This window comes from Solanum pennellii, chromosome 2, assembly GCF_001406875.1.
Source record: "Solanum pennellii chromosome 2, SPENNV200".
Taxonomy (NCBI): domain Eukaryota; kingdom Viridiplantae; phylum Streptophyta; class Magnoliopsida; order Solanales; family Solanaceae; genus Solanum; species Solanum pennellii.
This window is the reverse complement of record NC_028638.1, coordinates 51,393,000-51,408,373: the sequence shown is the minus strand read 5'-3', so window position 1 is coordinate 51,408,373 and position 15,374 is coordinate 51,393,000. Positions and strand designations below refer to the sequence as shown.

Here is a 15,374-nt window from a genome sequence, read left to right as displayed (position 1 = left end):
TCCATGTTACGCTTGTGAGTTGTAAAATTAGCGGCTACCTTTATTTATAGTTTTCAGAAACGCGGAAAAAGTACGCGAGAAAAAAAAACTACCTATAGATTAATAATGCAAATTACAAAATATATTATTTTTAGTTTTAGTAATAATAATTAAAAAAAATTGCTATTTCTCGATCCAAAAATTAACTTTGTGTTAGTAATTTAAATGTTGATTTTGATTTGCATGTGCGTAAATTTCACAATTTCTAAAAATTATCAAAATTTCTTCTATGCTTATATATTCTTAACAAAATAAGTAAATTTCAGTTAATATAGGATATCAAAATATCTAAGACACTATTAATTATCACATATTTCAATATTTTGTTGATCAATAATTATTTATGATTATATGCTATTAAAAAATTTTAAATTCACATAATTTTTAAAAAAAAATATTAATTTAAAAAATATCAATAACAATTTTAATGGTGATTATTTAATATAAATATTTACAACGAATAATTTAATCACTTTAATTATAAATAATATTTTTTAAGCGAAACTTAAAATTATGAGCCTTTTGAATGCAACATAAAATAAACTTAAAAGAGTCTTTTGAATAAAACATAAAATAAACTTAAGAGATTAAGTTATACATTTTATAAAGTTTTGAGATAAACTTTTTGGGATATAAAATTAAAGTAAATTTTTTTTTACATTTTATAAATAAAAGTTGAATTCAAATTAAATATTTTTAAAATTGGAATTTTAAATTTTATGATCAAAGGAAGCAGAGTAATTTTCCTAAATAGTCATTCATGTTTGGAAGTATCAAGTAAATTTAAAAAAAAAATAGATAAAAATTAAATAATATTGTAGTTCTAAAACAAACATAAGTGATATTCCTAAATAATATTTCTAGATAATTTTCAAACAAGAATAACTATCTAGAGAAATTACTCGATGAATCACGGGCAGACTCTTACCAACGATACAAATTATAGAATGCGAGAATTATCTATATTTATTTAATAATAATTTTATTTAAAATATATATATACATTATAAATCAATTATGAAACTTGAAAAATATATTTCTTCAATGGAATTGTTCGTGTAATGCTCACACAAAATCTTGAATTTGTGATACAGGCAATTGATTATCGTCGACCAATCAATGATTATACAATGCCATTAATGATCATTACAAAAGTAACTCGGCAAATTTGAAAGAAAGCATGTTGCAGAAAAAAGATGATTATTGACAGAACAACGCCTTAATTTGCAGAGACACAGAGCCTTCATTAACCAAACTTCAGCAAACCCGACCTACACTACCGAACTAGATGACTGAAAGTAAAAGCTAAGCTTCATTTTCCTATTTACAGAGCTACAAGCAGCAAACCATTATTCCTCCTATATACAGTCTGTATTATCCCACCGCCATGCTTAAACTGCAATTTTCTTGGCCCTTTTAGCAGCAGGAGACTTGATAGACTTTGGCTGCTTTGCCTTCGCCGGAGTAGACTTCCTTGTCCTCTTGGCTCCAACCTTCTTCGGTTTTGGCGTCGCTTTTGCTTTCTTCGGCACCTCTGTTTTCTTCGCTGCAGTTGCAGTGGCCCTGGTGCTTCTAGGTTTCTTCTTAGAATCGGCCTTGGGGAGCTTTTTGGTAGATGTTTTTGTTGTAGTCTCCTTCTTTCCAGCCTCAGATAGTTTGTACGAAGCCTTGATTTTGATTAGCTTCCCCTTTGCTGCAGAATTCTTCAATTGAAGACCTAGAATTTTCCTGAAATTTGCTGGTAATTCATCCTTATGTTTGTCTTCCATGTATTTAGCAACTGCATACGGACTCGATCCACCTTTCTCGTTCAGAGCCAACAGAGCCTCCTTAATCATCTGCAGGAATTCCATACCAAAAAACTTAATCAAGTTGAAATTTGCAAGTTATATGATCTACACACGATGAACATCGGCAAAATAATAATGAAAAGCACAGCCATATCGATCGATGAATTGATAAAAATACCTGAAAATAAGGAGGATGAGTAACAGCCTTGGCAGATTTAGGCTTCTTCTCTTTGGGAGCCCTAGGTTTCTTATCCGTCGCCGGAGCCTGCTCCTTAACCTTGGAAGCCTCTGTTGGTCGCTGCACAACGGTGGGGTTCTCAACTTCTCCGATTGCCGTCATCTTCTCAATTCTCAAAAATATCTCAATAACCGTTTCTGTGATCATTCTGTAATGCAACTTACGCAATTTATAATAAGAGTAACGATCCTGGTTTCACAACTCTCTGCATTTTGATTGGTCAATTTAAGGTGACACGGATCGAAGTTTTCTGAAGAATTAATTAGATGCTCACACGTGGATGTTATCTAGACGTTGATTTAGTTGTGTATTTTGATTAAGAGCTGTTATTCTTATCTAGACTAGTATAGAAGAGAAATACTGTGAGCTGTTTTTCTTTACTTCATTATTATTGTGTGTGTATTAGGGGATGTGTTTTCTATTTAAACTTTGGGGATTAAAATTTTAATCATAAAGTTTGAATCTTTACATGGAACATTTTTGAGGATTGAAGTTAAGAAAATGCTAAATCTAATGTGGCTGGAAATAGGCAAAATGAAGGTCATTTGCATGTATTTTGAAGTCATTAGAGAAACAGAGTAATCATTTGTTTTTGTTTCGCTGACCTATTTTTAACTTTATACTCTCCATAATAAATAATTACTACTCATTTTATTTAATAATATTTGTTTATGCTCTCTCCGTCCATTATTGTTTGTTATTGTTTCTATTTTTAAAGTCAAACTATAAAAACTTTGACTAAGATTTTTTAAGATGCATTTTTTCATAATGTTAATATGAAAAAAATTATAATTTATAGTACTTTTCATATAGTTTTAGAATATCTAATTTTTTTATTTAAAATATCGAATTAATGTGACCTAATTTACCTTTGAAAATTAGTCAAATTGACTTTCGATAAGCGCAACATGACAAACATTTCCGAACGGAGGGAATATTGACTTTGCTCACTTTTTAAAAAACGATAAATAAAAAGGTAAATTTATTATATCACTCTTTAAATATAATAAATATATTATCTTGAAAATTGTAATAAGAAATAATTATAATTAATGATAAGAATATCCATTGATTTCATTGAGTGAAAGAAGTATTATTCCTATTAAACATCCCAAAATAATATAGTAGATAACTATTGTGAGACGGAGGAAATAATTAATATAAATACTTTATAATAATCCAAATTAATTAACATACAAATTTTGAAAGAAGTTACTTTGAAATTAATTTTTTAACATTTCTGAAAATATTACACAAACAGACATTATCAAGCATAATTTATTTATTTTTTGCTATAATTAATTTAAATAGTAAAATACTGATAAAGATAACATGGTCAAATTATAATTAATTTATCTTGATGATAAGTAGCTTAGAGTAATTATAACAACAGAAATTTAAAATAAAAGAGAAATAGACGTAATTTAATATCACAAATGCAAAGAATGTTGGCGTTATGAAATCAAATTTAGTGGGAGATTTTCGAACTATCCATATATACTCTTAAAAGAATCTTTTAGTTTAAATGTCTTGTATTGTCTAAATATATATCTATATAATGTAGTATATTGTATTGATATGCTTTTTTAAACGCACAATTTTTTAAGGGAAAATTATATATAATGACAAACTAATAAATTAAATTAATTGTTATAATCATTCTTTGATTTAATGTGTCCCGTAGCAAACTGTTTGGCAGTCACCTCACTTCCTCAAACTCTCGCTCGCCACTCTCCTCTCTCGCTCCATCTCTCGCTCGCTTTCTCTCACTTTTATACAAACACAAGTATATAAAATCTGTTTCTATCTGTATAAAGTAGAGGAAATTGTATAAATACATATATTTTTGTTCCCCTCTCTCCGCTCTTCCAGATCTCGCTCGCCACTCTCCCTAACCTCGCTTGCCACCCTCACCTCTCTCGCTTATACAAACAAAAGCGAAATGTATAAATTGCGTTTGTGTTTGTATAAAGCGAGAGAAAATTGTATATACACATGCAAATATATATTTTCGTCCTATACACTTATAATTATACAATAAAAATATTTCCCAACCCAGTTTCTTTTGTCTTTCTCTCTTTCTCGTTTTACGCAAATTCAAATTGTATATAATTTTTCTCTTTCTCATTTTATATAATTCGATTCAATTGTATATTTCCCGCCCAAGTGCCCTTTGTCTTTCTCTCTTTCTTATTTTATACTAATTCAGATTATATATAATTGTCCTATACATTTATAATTATATAATTCGTTTTATACACTTTGTTTTTATATAATTCTCTGCCCAAGCCTCTTTATCTTTCTCATTTTATACACTTTATTTTATATAATTCACTTCAATAGTATATGTATAGCGAATTATACATTTATATGTCTTTTATGGAGTGCAATTATACAAACTTTGTTATAGCATACAAATATAAATTTTATATCTGCTATAAGTGAAAGTTGCCCATTTTTCTAATAAGATTTCAATTGAATAAAATTGCAAATATATAAATTGAGAACCGGATAAGTTTGCAATCAAGCAACAATTTAAAAGACTCACGAGCAGAAGCGGAGTCAGAATTTTTAATAAGAGGATTCAATATATGTAGAAATAGACATAGTATCAAAATAAACTCAAACATTGAATATCGAACGTAAAAAACAAAAAGTAAAAGTATTAGCAAGAGGATCATAGAATCAAGCATCTTGTGGCATATGATCAATTAAATTAATGCAAACAATTATTCATGCAAATAGTTGAAGTAGTGGAAGGGGGTTCGACGTTTACTATATACATATAAAATTATTTTCATCATATATAAATAATATAATTTTTCACCGACAAATATTCGGATGAACCCTTTTTGTACAAAGTGGCTTCCCCTGCTCACGAGTCATAATAATTGTTTTTTCTTTTTCTATAAATATAAAGTCAATTCAATTTATTTATATATCAATTTTAAAAAATAATTAAACAGTCTCTCGCTTTTCAAATTACAATAATGATTTCACGAGATATGGTATCTATTTATAAACCTTCAAGGGGGTGTGGTTATAAATACACCATTTATAAATTTGTCCATTTATATTCATAATTCTGTTAAAAGAGCTTGCAATCAAATTCCTAAAAAGCCATGTAATAACTTATTTTATTCTATAAATGGGAAAATAATACAAATAATGTTACAGTAGTTTGAAAATAAATAAATCAACTTTTATCTCCTAATTTATTTTTTTAAAAAAATAAAAATAGTTAACATAATTGACATAATAAGATTCTATAGCTATAATTTCAATAATGACGCTACATAGTTATAGTTATGCTTGTTGTGGCGGCTACATTTTGTATATGTCTACTCATTTGTATATTTTGCTTGTGAATATACAATTAAGGTATGTATGTATATACAAATTATATATTTGTAAATGTAGAAAAAATTCATAACTCCGTCTGTATAGTTGCTTCTCAATATACAAATAAAATAATTTATTATGAAATTTTCATAAATCGTATACAAATAGTCAGGATAGCATACATAAAAAATCTAAATTTATACTATCAAGAACCGAATTATAGAAACTATGAATTTATACAAATCAAGCAAATAATAAGAATTGAGGAAACTATATTCACAAATTATAACACATAATATAGGTTAAATATTCGTTATTTCGTATAGTTTTTCCATTTATTGTTTATCAATAAATGTGTCTTGTTATCTTGATTGTATTGATTTTGTTAGTATTTCATAACCAAAAAAAATTAATCGATTCACTTACTTTTGATACCGATGAAGTGACGAGCTTTATGTCATTTAAATAATTACTTTCAATTCATTAAAAAAAAATTATTAAGACGCTGTAGTGACGAATTATTGCAGCAGAGTTACATAATATTTTATCCATGTTAGTAGAATCTCACAATTTTTTCTGATTGTACACATACTTATTAAAATGCTTAACCATAATGCCGCATCATAATTCCCCCCAGTCGAGAGCTAGTCAACTTATCTCAACAATAAAGGGCAAAAATTTATCAAATAACTCGATATAATAGATAAGATTGTTTATTTTTTAACCAATGCTGTTAATTTTTATTTGAATTATTTTTTTAATCAAAAATATTAACCTCTAAATTAATTTTATTTAAAATAAATTTAAATTAATCAAATTTCAATATAAATATAATGCACAAATAAAAATTTCCACGTATACTCCACCCAACCCCGAGAAAAGGAAAAAAAAAATAACAAGGGTACAGTGGATAATAAAAAATACTTAAGTGGGTAAAATGTCGCAAACAATTTACTTTAGGCACCATTCCGTAATTCCCGTATAAATGTTGGGATTGACACAAGCTCATATTGGAACATGATCGGTAATGCCTGCAAGGCTGCAACGAGTCAAATACCCAAAACGCCGTAGTCTGGTCATCCCAAAATAACAAACGACACCGTTTAGGGTACCAAATTCTGAGATTAGACAGTGCATAAGCATCTTCTCTGAATCTATCAGCTCGACAAATCGGAAAAAAAGAAGAAAAAAAAAAAGAAAAAGAAAAAAGAAAACAAAGAGGAACAGATAAAAAAAGACAACAAAAAGAGGCTTTTGGCATCGAATCTCTCACCTCTGCATCGGTTCTAATCAATTTTCTCGCTTAGCTCTTCTCCCCTCTCCCTCTAGTAAGCTTCCTTCCAATGGCGTTCTCAATTTCATGTTTTCGTTGTTTGATCTCTTCTATTCTGCTACTTCATTTCGCTAAATCGAACTGCATTTTTGTGTTTTCTTCTACTTATTCGCTTACGACTTGTATAAACCCCAGCTATTGATCTTATTGTGTGTATAACATTTGATCTATGTTGTTTTAGCTTGTGTGCATCCCTAAGAAGTGACTTATAGAAAGTGTTCTTTTTCCAAAATGTAGATTTAAGAGGTCAAATTCGATTAGATTTACACTTTGTACATATCACTATATGATGAACTTTCTAGGTTCGAAATGATCTAATTGCTTTCACTGCTTGTTGAACCTTAGTGTATGCTAGATGTTGCTTGAGGAGAATGATGTAATAAATGAAAATGAAGCACACATAGTTAAAGTTGATAAAATGAGGAATGATATGCAATAAGAAGATGCTTAATTAAGTATAGAGACAAGTTCTATAGAACGCTAAGAACAATAATGTTATACGAAAGTAAATATTGGGCAGTAAGGCTATCACGAGTGTCACAAAATTGTAAGATGGATGTGTAAATATGAGGTATTGGACAAGTTCCATATGTGAGGGTGCAAGTGTTAGACGTGGAAGATGTAATAAGAGAAGGTCGCCTAAGATGATTCGACCATGTTCTACTTAAACCTTCACGGATACATTGAAAGGTGTGATAAGTGATGAGGTAGACCTAAAATTAAGTGACGAGGTGTGGTAAGGGACGAGGGAGACCTATAATGTGTCAGATTCAATGTGTATTAAGCTAAGGACAGAACACAATTGAAAGAAAGGGGATTCATATAGGTAATCCTGATCAGTTGGGATAAAGGCTTACTTATTGGTGTCATTCTTACCTTACTTTTAGATTAAAGGGATTCATATAAAGAATATTGTTTATAAGCAAGGTTGTAGTGGAATGATTTAGTGCCTAATAAACTGGAGGTGGTCATAAAGTATTCAACATGTATCATATGATGGAACTTTGGGAGTGAGTGATAGAACATGGCCTTTCACAAGGTGTTAGAAAACCAATTTGGGTTTATGCTTTGTACAGCTACATCATATGCTGTATATTTGCTAAGAAGATTGATGAAAATTTATTAGGAGAGGAAGAATGATCTTTCACCTGATGTTTGTTTATCCAGAAATAGAATATGTAATTAAATGTCAAACAAGTCTTTGCTGAATGTGTTGGTGGGCATTGGCGAATTTAAGGATTCTTACCAGATGTAAATAACATAGGAGGATATATAGGATTTTTTTGCAACTTACTGCAATTAGTTTACGATTGATTATTACTAATGTTGGTTATAGAGGATAATGTAGCCTAAACTCAACTTTGTTGAATGAAGCATAATTGCTTATTCCCTAAGTTGCTCGGACTCTTCACTTTCGGTGCCGCACCTGTGTCGACACGATGTGGGTGTGGAATTCTTACCCGATTTGGTCAGCCTGTTTTGGGTATCTTGACCAAATTCGAGGGAGAAATTTTGGACAAATTCAATGATTTGTGTAATCAAACAAAAACTAATGTGAAATTGAAGAAAATGGAATACCCTATATATATAAATTTCTATTTTCACTCCCTTACCTTTTATCTCCTTCCAGGATTCTCCTCAAGTTTTCCATATTATATCTCATATTTATGCTTTATAACTCTATTTTTAGATATTTGAATGGAACTTAGCTGAATCCCGACACCCGTATCCATATCCCCGAATTTTAGAATTTGGATTATAGAGGATCCGACCTCTAGATCTGCACCTGTATCGTACACCTGCACAAGAGTTCGAGCAACTTAGCTTATTACTATATCTACAACTTGTGACTTTATATTAGTAATAATCTGTGAGTGATATGGTCATACTAGAAAACCATACTAGTCCCGTTTGTCCTTTTTACATAGTTAGAGTTGTAAAAAGAGAGAAAACTACCTTTGGTTTGGGAAACTTGTCTTTGCTTCCTTGGTTTCTTTGCATAAAATTCAATAAACTTGTGTCGATCTCATAATTTGTGGGGGTCAAATATATATATATACTATATATCCATTCTACTCCATTCAAGTCTATTTCATTCAGATAATATATGATTTACCCTCGGCAGTTTGTTGAACCTTGTCACGGGTAAAAGCTTGGTATTTATGAGGACAAGGGTAGAGAGGCGGACCCATCATATACCGAGTTTCAATTTGTGCACCATTGGTCCTTCACTGCCCTCATGGATTTCTTGGTTATAAAAATAGTGATTTGCTTTTTGAAGAAAAATTATCAATTCTAAAAATTTCAACTTTTAGTACACTACTAACTAACTTAATCTCAATTTGAATCATATCTTTTGTTTTCATTTTTGTTCTATCCCTAGCTAAGTTGCCTGTAGAGTTGGGAGTTGGAGTTTGTCGGTACTTCTTTACGAAGTCAAAGATGGTAAAAGAAAGGAACTTCTTTTTGTGTGGAAACCTGTGTTTGCTTCCTTTATCTTGGCATATGGACGGACTTAATCATGAGAAATATTAGATAGAATAGATGGAGATAAGATAAAAGTCCCCGTCTCCGGGAAAGCTTGAATGAAAAGAATAAGTATTTAGGGTCTGTGACTGATGTGCAGCAATCATTCATCTAGCACTTTGTTGCTTTGAGATCATTAGATCATGCTTTTAGATCACTACATAAAGTATTTTCTTCTGTGTTTCTGCAGAAACGGCCACATTCAAGATGGGTTTTTAGCATCTGCTTTCCCCCCTTAATGATGGTATGATGATGTACTTATATCTTTGCTTTTGCATTTTTCTGTATCAGAAGTATCTTGTTCAGTAAAGGTCGCTTGTTTTCATTAGAAATAGAAAAATTTATAAGTTCTTTTGCTTAAGGAACTTTAAATTCTAATTATCTTAGCAGTGATTGTCAGTTATGCATTTGAAATCTCTTAGACTGGGTTTCATTTACTGCACATTAATGAGACCTGATGGAAACTATTCTGTATAACAAAAAGATAACTTGTAGAATTTACTCATGGATAATCGTTACGTCAATTAACTGACAACTAAATTAAATTTCCTGAACAAGCTACTGCATTAATCATTAATTGATTTGGTTTTGTATGTGCTTAATAATTCCCTTTTTTAATGAAGGACCACAATAACTTTACTATAAAGACTTACATGGCCATCATGGCTGAGAGGGATGCTGCCATCCGTGAACGGAATATGGCACTAGAGGAGAGAAAGAGGGCTTTTGCAGAGCGAGACATGGCAATGCTTCAGAGAGATGCAGCACTTGCAGAGCGTAATGCTTTGATTCAAGAAAGGAACGATGCCATTGCTGCTCTTCGATTGCAGGACAGCTCTACAAATGACAACAATATGGTTCCAGATTCACCAGGAAATGGAACTGAAAGTGGTGCAAAGCACATTTATAACCAACAGCAAATGTATAGAACCACAGCTGATGCTGCTCATGGTTCAACGGAAGATCCCGCAGCTGGCTACTTGAAAGAAACAGATACTTCTGAAGCAAAAATTCCTAAAAAGGTCAAGCGACCTAAAGAGAGCAGACACAATAAGCAAGCTAAGATTCCAAGAGTGGGTAAAATTAGCGCAGACAGTTTAAGCATGCAGGTCATAGCCACAACATCAGATGATTGGGTAAATCTGCAAGAGATGGATAGTGACAAGGAAGGAGATACACAGCTCACATCATGGAAAGATAATTTGGGGTTGAAAATCAATTTTGATGAGTCTGCCATGCCAGTGCCTGTTTGCTCCTGTACTGGGACTCCACAGCCATGCTATAAATGGGGTCATGGTGGGTGGCAGTCAGCTTGCTGCACAACTACCATATCTATGTATCCATTACCTCAAATATCAAACAAACGCTATTCCCGTGTGGGTGGAAGAAAGATGAGTGGTGGTGCCTTCAGTAAATTGCTTAATCGTCTTGCTGCTCAAGGTTATGACCTGTCTATTCCACTTGACCTGAAGGATCATTGGGCTAAACATGGCACAAACCGCTACAGCACATTGAAATAGCTTCTGTGTGCATGTTGGATTGGGACCTCACAATATAGAGAAGGCATTGTCGGAAAATGTGTGTTGTGGATGAAAGAAAGTGTACTTTAATACTGTGCAGGAGATATACCACTAATAGCTATTCATTCACATTTTTTGAGCTCTGTCTCTGTCTCAGAGTTCCAATTCATCTTTATCAGAACGGCCACATATCATGTACTGTACTTTTGCTTACTTCAATGTATGTTTAATGAATATGGTGATTTGGGTGTCACATAGCTTTGCCTAGACAGCGTAAGTAGCAATTTGTGTATATCATTTGTTTCCTCACATTACCATAGCAAACTTCATTTATTGCTTCATCTACAGAAAAAAAAAATAATGTGGTAGAAAAGGGGCAGTAAATAAAAAAGATGTTATTACTTGTGGTTCAGCTTAAGCAATTATTGCTGTTTGGCTCGGAAAATAAAATTTTAAAAAAATCCATTTGGCGTAGTAAGTAATGTCTTCACATATAAATGAACAAAAAAAAATAAAAATGGCATGAACAGTTTATGTATACGAAAAATAAATATAAATTGATTTTTATTTAAAAAAAAGAAGAAGAAATTTTTAGAGGACTTATATAACACTGCAGTTTTCACCTATGGCATCGAGCAATTTTGACCCATCTCAGGCCCATTTATGAACAGCATCTCGACACACAGCTGCTTCCGAGAAAACGACAGGTTACAGGGGAAGCTTTAACCGTTACAAAATTCGTTCTTCCTCCGGCGAAAAGATTTTACTCTTACTACTTGGAGAAGTCCATCCCAGTCTATTCATCGGGCTTTAGCACGCAAGTCACTTCTGTACCCGTTCAATGGGTGCTTCCGAATCAGTTCTCTCCGGCTCACAAGTAATTCTTCTTCTGCTTCATTTTCTATGAATTCAGTTTAATTGTTCGCCTTTTTGTCTTTCATAATTTTGAATTTTCTCATGAATGAAGGGGCCAATCGATGAGATCACCACAGTTTCTGAGCGTGTAGAAGGCGTTGATCCTATTTTGGATAGGCTAAAATCTCTCAAAATTGTAAGTTTCACTTTTCGCTAACTTCAGTGTATTGCTTTTGAATAGCTATTAAACCATTACTTATTGTGTGAAATTTGAATGACAAGGCTTCTCCAATACTGAAATCGCCACCAGCTGAGAGTAGCTTGACTGACATTCTGGTGAGGAAAGCATCCTCCACTTCAAATAAAGGTAATTTTTCAATATGATAACAGTTTCCAATACCTTCTGGAAATGGCGTATGCTGTATTGAACATTTTTGAACTTAGGATTGTATGTTAACCTTGAAAAAATCTTTTTTAAACTTGTTTCAAGTAATTTATTGTCTAGACTTACATAAATATCAATTTAGGTTAACTGGTTTTTCTTGCTCCTTAGTAGGAAACGTTTTGGGGATTCAAGTCTAGATCGGACCTTGTTATTTTCATAAGCAATAGGTGCATATAAAACAATTATTATAAAAATTAGAATAGATTCATCGGCAAGGATTCAAACTTGGGGAAAATGCTGCATCATACAGGCGCTGAACCAACAAGCCGTGGAGCTACTTGCGTTAAGTAGTGTCACTTATAAAATTCTAAAAGTATTTTAATTCTTCAGATAATATACATATATATTATTATTAAAAAATTTGAAGGGGTGTAGGATCTACACCCCTTGTCTTGAGGTGCATCCGCCCCTCCCTCCTGGACAGGTTTGTAGGGGACATGAGAGAAAATTAAAGAGATGATATCACTTGCAAGTTTTGAGAGTATGCGTGCCTTCTAATATTTGAAACGTGGTGATGCAAGCGGACTGTGGTGGTGTTACTTGGACATAGAAAGTACTTTCGAGTTCCTCAAATGGACAGTGAATCAAGAATATATCAAGATTTTTCAAAAAAGGAAAAAGGAAGTAGAGAGAGTCAGTAACAGTTCATCCTACAAATTGCATTGAGCATAGATCCAAGCTGATGGATTCTGTCAGGCTTGTAACGTCTCTAAGTTTATGCCTTATTGCTTCTTCAAAGTTTCACGGTATGACTACTAAGTTCAATACCGCAACAATCCACATCTTTGAATATATCCTCTATTGGCATATATCGAGTTAAGTTACTCTTTGTTTAATGTAACATTTAACTTGGTTAGACATTTTAACCTTTTACAAACTTGTGTTGGGATACTATTTGGACCACATGCTTCTCTATTCGTTATATTCTTTATGGCATTCTTTACTTCAGAATACAGAATTTATGTGCTTCAGCTTCTAAGTCTTATGCTTCCGTAGTTTCGTTTCATATCCAGGTCCACAATGTATGTTCAGTATCTCCTAGAACTTAGTGTTATTATCTTTGTTTATTAACATAGCAATATCATGTTAATTTCCTCTTTTCCCACACTATCCTAATGAGTTATAATCATGTCGCCAATTCTCTTCAAGGGTGGTGTGCTATCTTCTTTACCCTCATCCGTCCAGGAAGATGTTGGAGCTCTTTCCTATCTAACTTCACATCTGGGTGCCAATGTATGGGGTGAATACCTTAGTCACACCATCCGTGATGTGAGAACCCTTGGTTATGCTCTCTCATTCCCTGGATGCAACATGGTGGAACTTCTTGGTTAAATTAAAGTTGCACCCCTGCGCCGATGTAGCATGTTCCAAGAAGACCATGACCAATATAGTTAATATGAGGATTCATTATAAATTTAACTATTTTTTAAATGGCCATCGACTATTGCAATGTTCTCCTTTCTACAGGATTGGATTGATTGTGCTCTGTGAGCATAGGTAGAGTTTTGATGAATCCTAATGATAACCATTTCCCTAGAGTTTCAAACCTACACTAATGAACCGTGATTTCTTGTGCAAATATTTAAGAAGTGCTTGAAACTTGAACTAGCCTCCATTCACCATGATAGTTGGTTTGTTTTAATTAAACTGAAGAAAACTAAACCAGAAAATGGGTTGTGGCTTTATTAGGAATTAAAAAGGAACTGAAAACATTGATGATCTGATCCGAGAGATGAAAACGCTAAGCAGCTTAGAGCTCAGTTGGCTGCTGCTTCCGAATCTTTTCTTCTGAGAAACCTGTATTACTTCTCAATTTGACTGCTACAGGGCCGCTTAACAAAGTTGATGGCCTAAACAAGAATTTTGTAGAAGGCCTTATGGTTTTTTCAGATGTTGTTCATATATATTTTTTAAGTCTATTTTTCTAAAGTTTTTTAGATGCAAAGTTGTTAACATTTCTCCAAATCAGTTTGTTCTAAAAAAAGTTCAAGTGATGATATCGCTAATCAATATTTGACTGTGGATGAATGAGTAACACATACGACAACAACTGCTAATCCTCGTAGGCTGAGAAGCAAATGAGGAATCCGCTTGGGGAGGGGGGGTCGCGTCTGATTAGCTAGTTGGTGAAGCAATAGCTTACCAAGGCGATGAGCAGCCACACTGGAACTGAGATGCGGGCCCAACCTCCCACGGGAGGTAGCAGTGGGGATCTCTCTATTGACATCTTAGAGTGTCCATTCCTTGCAAGCAACATAAGCCCAAGCCCCTTTTCCGTTATCTTCGGACAAGCAACTTTTCTTCTTTTGCCCTCTCCTGCCGTAGAGTACCCAATGATTTAAAATAGAATAGAGATAAAGGATTCCAGAACAAGGAAACACCTTTTAGTTGTCTTAATAACTAGATCAGATTGAAGAATTCGATTTTAAACGAGGCTGACAAAAAAGGAGGAAAAACCACTCAATAAATGAAATTGCTGAAGGATTTTCCTTGAATTTTTTGAAAGTTATCCAACTTGGTTTCTTTCTATATAGTGTAAATAACTAAATATGTGACACTTGGGCCTAACTCAACCCCAAAAGCTAGCTCATGAGGGGAGGAGAGGTTTGTTTGTCCAAGTCTATATAAGGAGACTAATTTCTCCTCCATCTATCGATGTGGGACTTTTAACACTCCCCCGCACGCCCAGACCTTAACTAGAGCATGAACACTTATAAATGGGGGCCCAACATCGATGGACAACAAATTGAGATAGATCTGGCTTTGATACCAAATATGACACCTAAGCCTAGCTCAACCCCCAAAGCTAGCTCATGAGGAGAGGTTTGTCCAAGTCCATATAAGGCGACCAATTTCCCATTCCTCTATCAATGTGGGACTTCTTACCATATAGAATAGAAAACTATTGATACATCTGATGGAAACGAAATCTGTTAATAGTAAGATAGTCACACTACTTCATTTTAAAAAAAATAATAAATCAAAAAAAATGAAAGTCAAATACTCTTCTTCACATTTTACATAACACATACACTTTTTCTTCGAGAATGTTGGGAATCCCACTCATAATACTTTCATTTAGTTTCTAGATATATAAATTTTATTTGAATAAATTGAAGATTCTATATCCAAATTTATACTGAACATTAATTAGTTTGATCCTCATACTCCGAATAAAGCCACATAAATAAAATCACGGGGAGTAAATTTTTTTATTTTTTTTAAATAGCTACAAAACCTACTATAAATAAAGAAAAGAAGGGGAGGGGGGGGGGGGGGGGGGGGG

General features: G+C 32.9%; 3 protein-coding genes across 3 annotated transcripts in view; 2 read left to right on the top strand and 1 right to left on the bottom strand.

The window, feature by feature from the left end:
- Positions 1 to 1,143: 1,143 nt before the first annotated feature.
- On the bottom strand, positions 1,144 to 2,223 carry LOC107011975 (histone H1). Its single transcript, XM_015211672.2, has 2 exons — positions 2,008 to 2,223; positions 1,144 to 1,877 (listed from the first exon to the last, which is right to left on the bottom strand). Exons 1-2 carry the CDS (start codon positions 2,212 to 2,214, stop codon positions 1,431 to 1,433), a joined length of 654 nt encoding a protein of 217 aa, XP_015067158.1. The 5' UTR covers positions 2,215 to 2,223; the 3' UTR covers positions 1,144 to 1,430.
- A 4,340-nt stretch (positions 2,224 to 6,563) lies between these two features.
- On the top strand, positions 6,564 to 11,041 carry LOC107011953 (barley B recombinant-like protein D). Its single transcript, XM_015211646.2, has 3 exons — positions 6,564 to 6,737; positions 9,459 to 9,512; positions 9,892 to 11,041. Exons 2-3 carry the CDS (start codon positions 9,507 to 9,509, stop codon positions 10,786 to 10,788), a joined length of 903 nt encoding a protein of 300 aa, XP_015067132.1. The 5' UTR covers positions 6,564 to 6,737; positions 9,459 to 9,506; the 3' UTR covers positions 10,789 to 11,041.
- Positions 11,042 to 11,401: 360 nt separating this feature from the next.
- LOC107009152 overlaps positions 11,402 to 15,374 on the top strand; it is a 7,309-nt gene continuing 3,336 nt past the window's right edge. Inside the window, exons 1-3 of the mRNA XM_015208427.2 lie at positions 11,402 to 11,665; positions 11,756 to 11,839; positions 11,926 to 12,010. Of these exons, the coding sequence (XP_015063913.1) occupies positions 11,630 to 11,665; positions 11,756 to 11,839; positions 11,926 to 12,010 (205 nt within the window). The 5' untranslated portion in view covers positions 11,402 to 11,629. The remainder of the gene's footprint in view (positions 11,666 to 11,755; positions 11,840 to 11,925; positions 12,011 to 15,374) is intronic.

Bases quoted from the DNA above. Each gene is read 5' to 3' on its own strand.
- LOC107011975 (XM_015211672.2), bottom strand. From the start codon at position 2,214: ATGATCACAGAAACGGTTATTGAGATATTTTTGAGAATTGAGAAGATG. The intron at 1,878-2,007 runs GTATTTTTATCA...GAATTCCTGCAG, and splicing joins CTCATCCTCCTTATTTTCAG to ATGATTAAGGAGGCTCTGTT.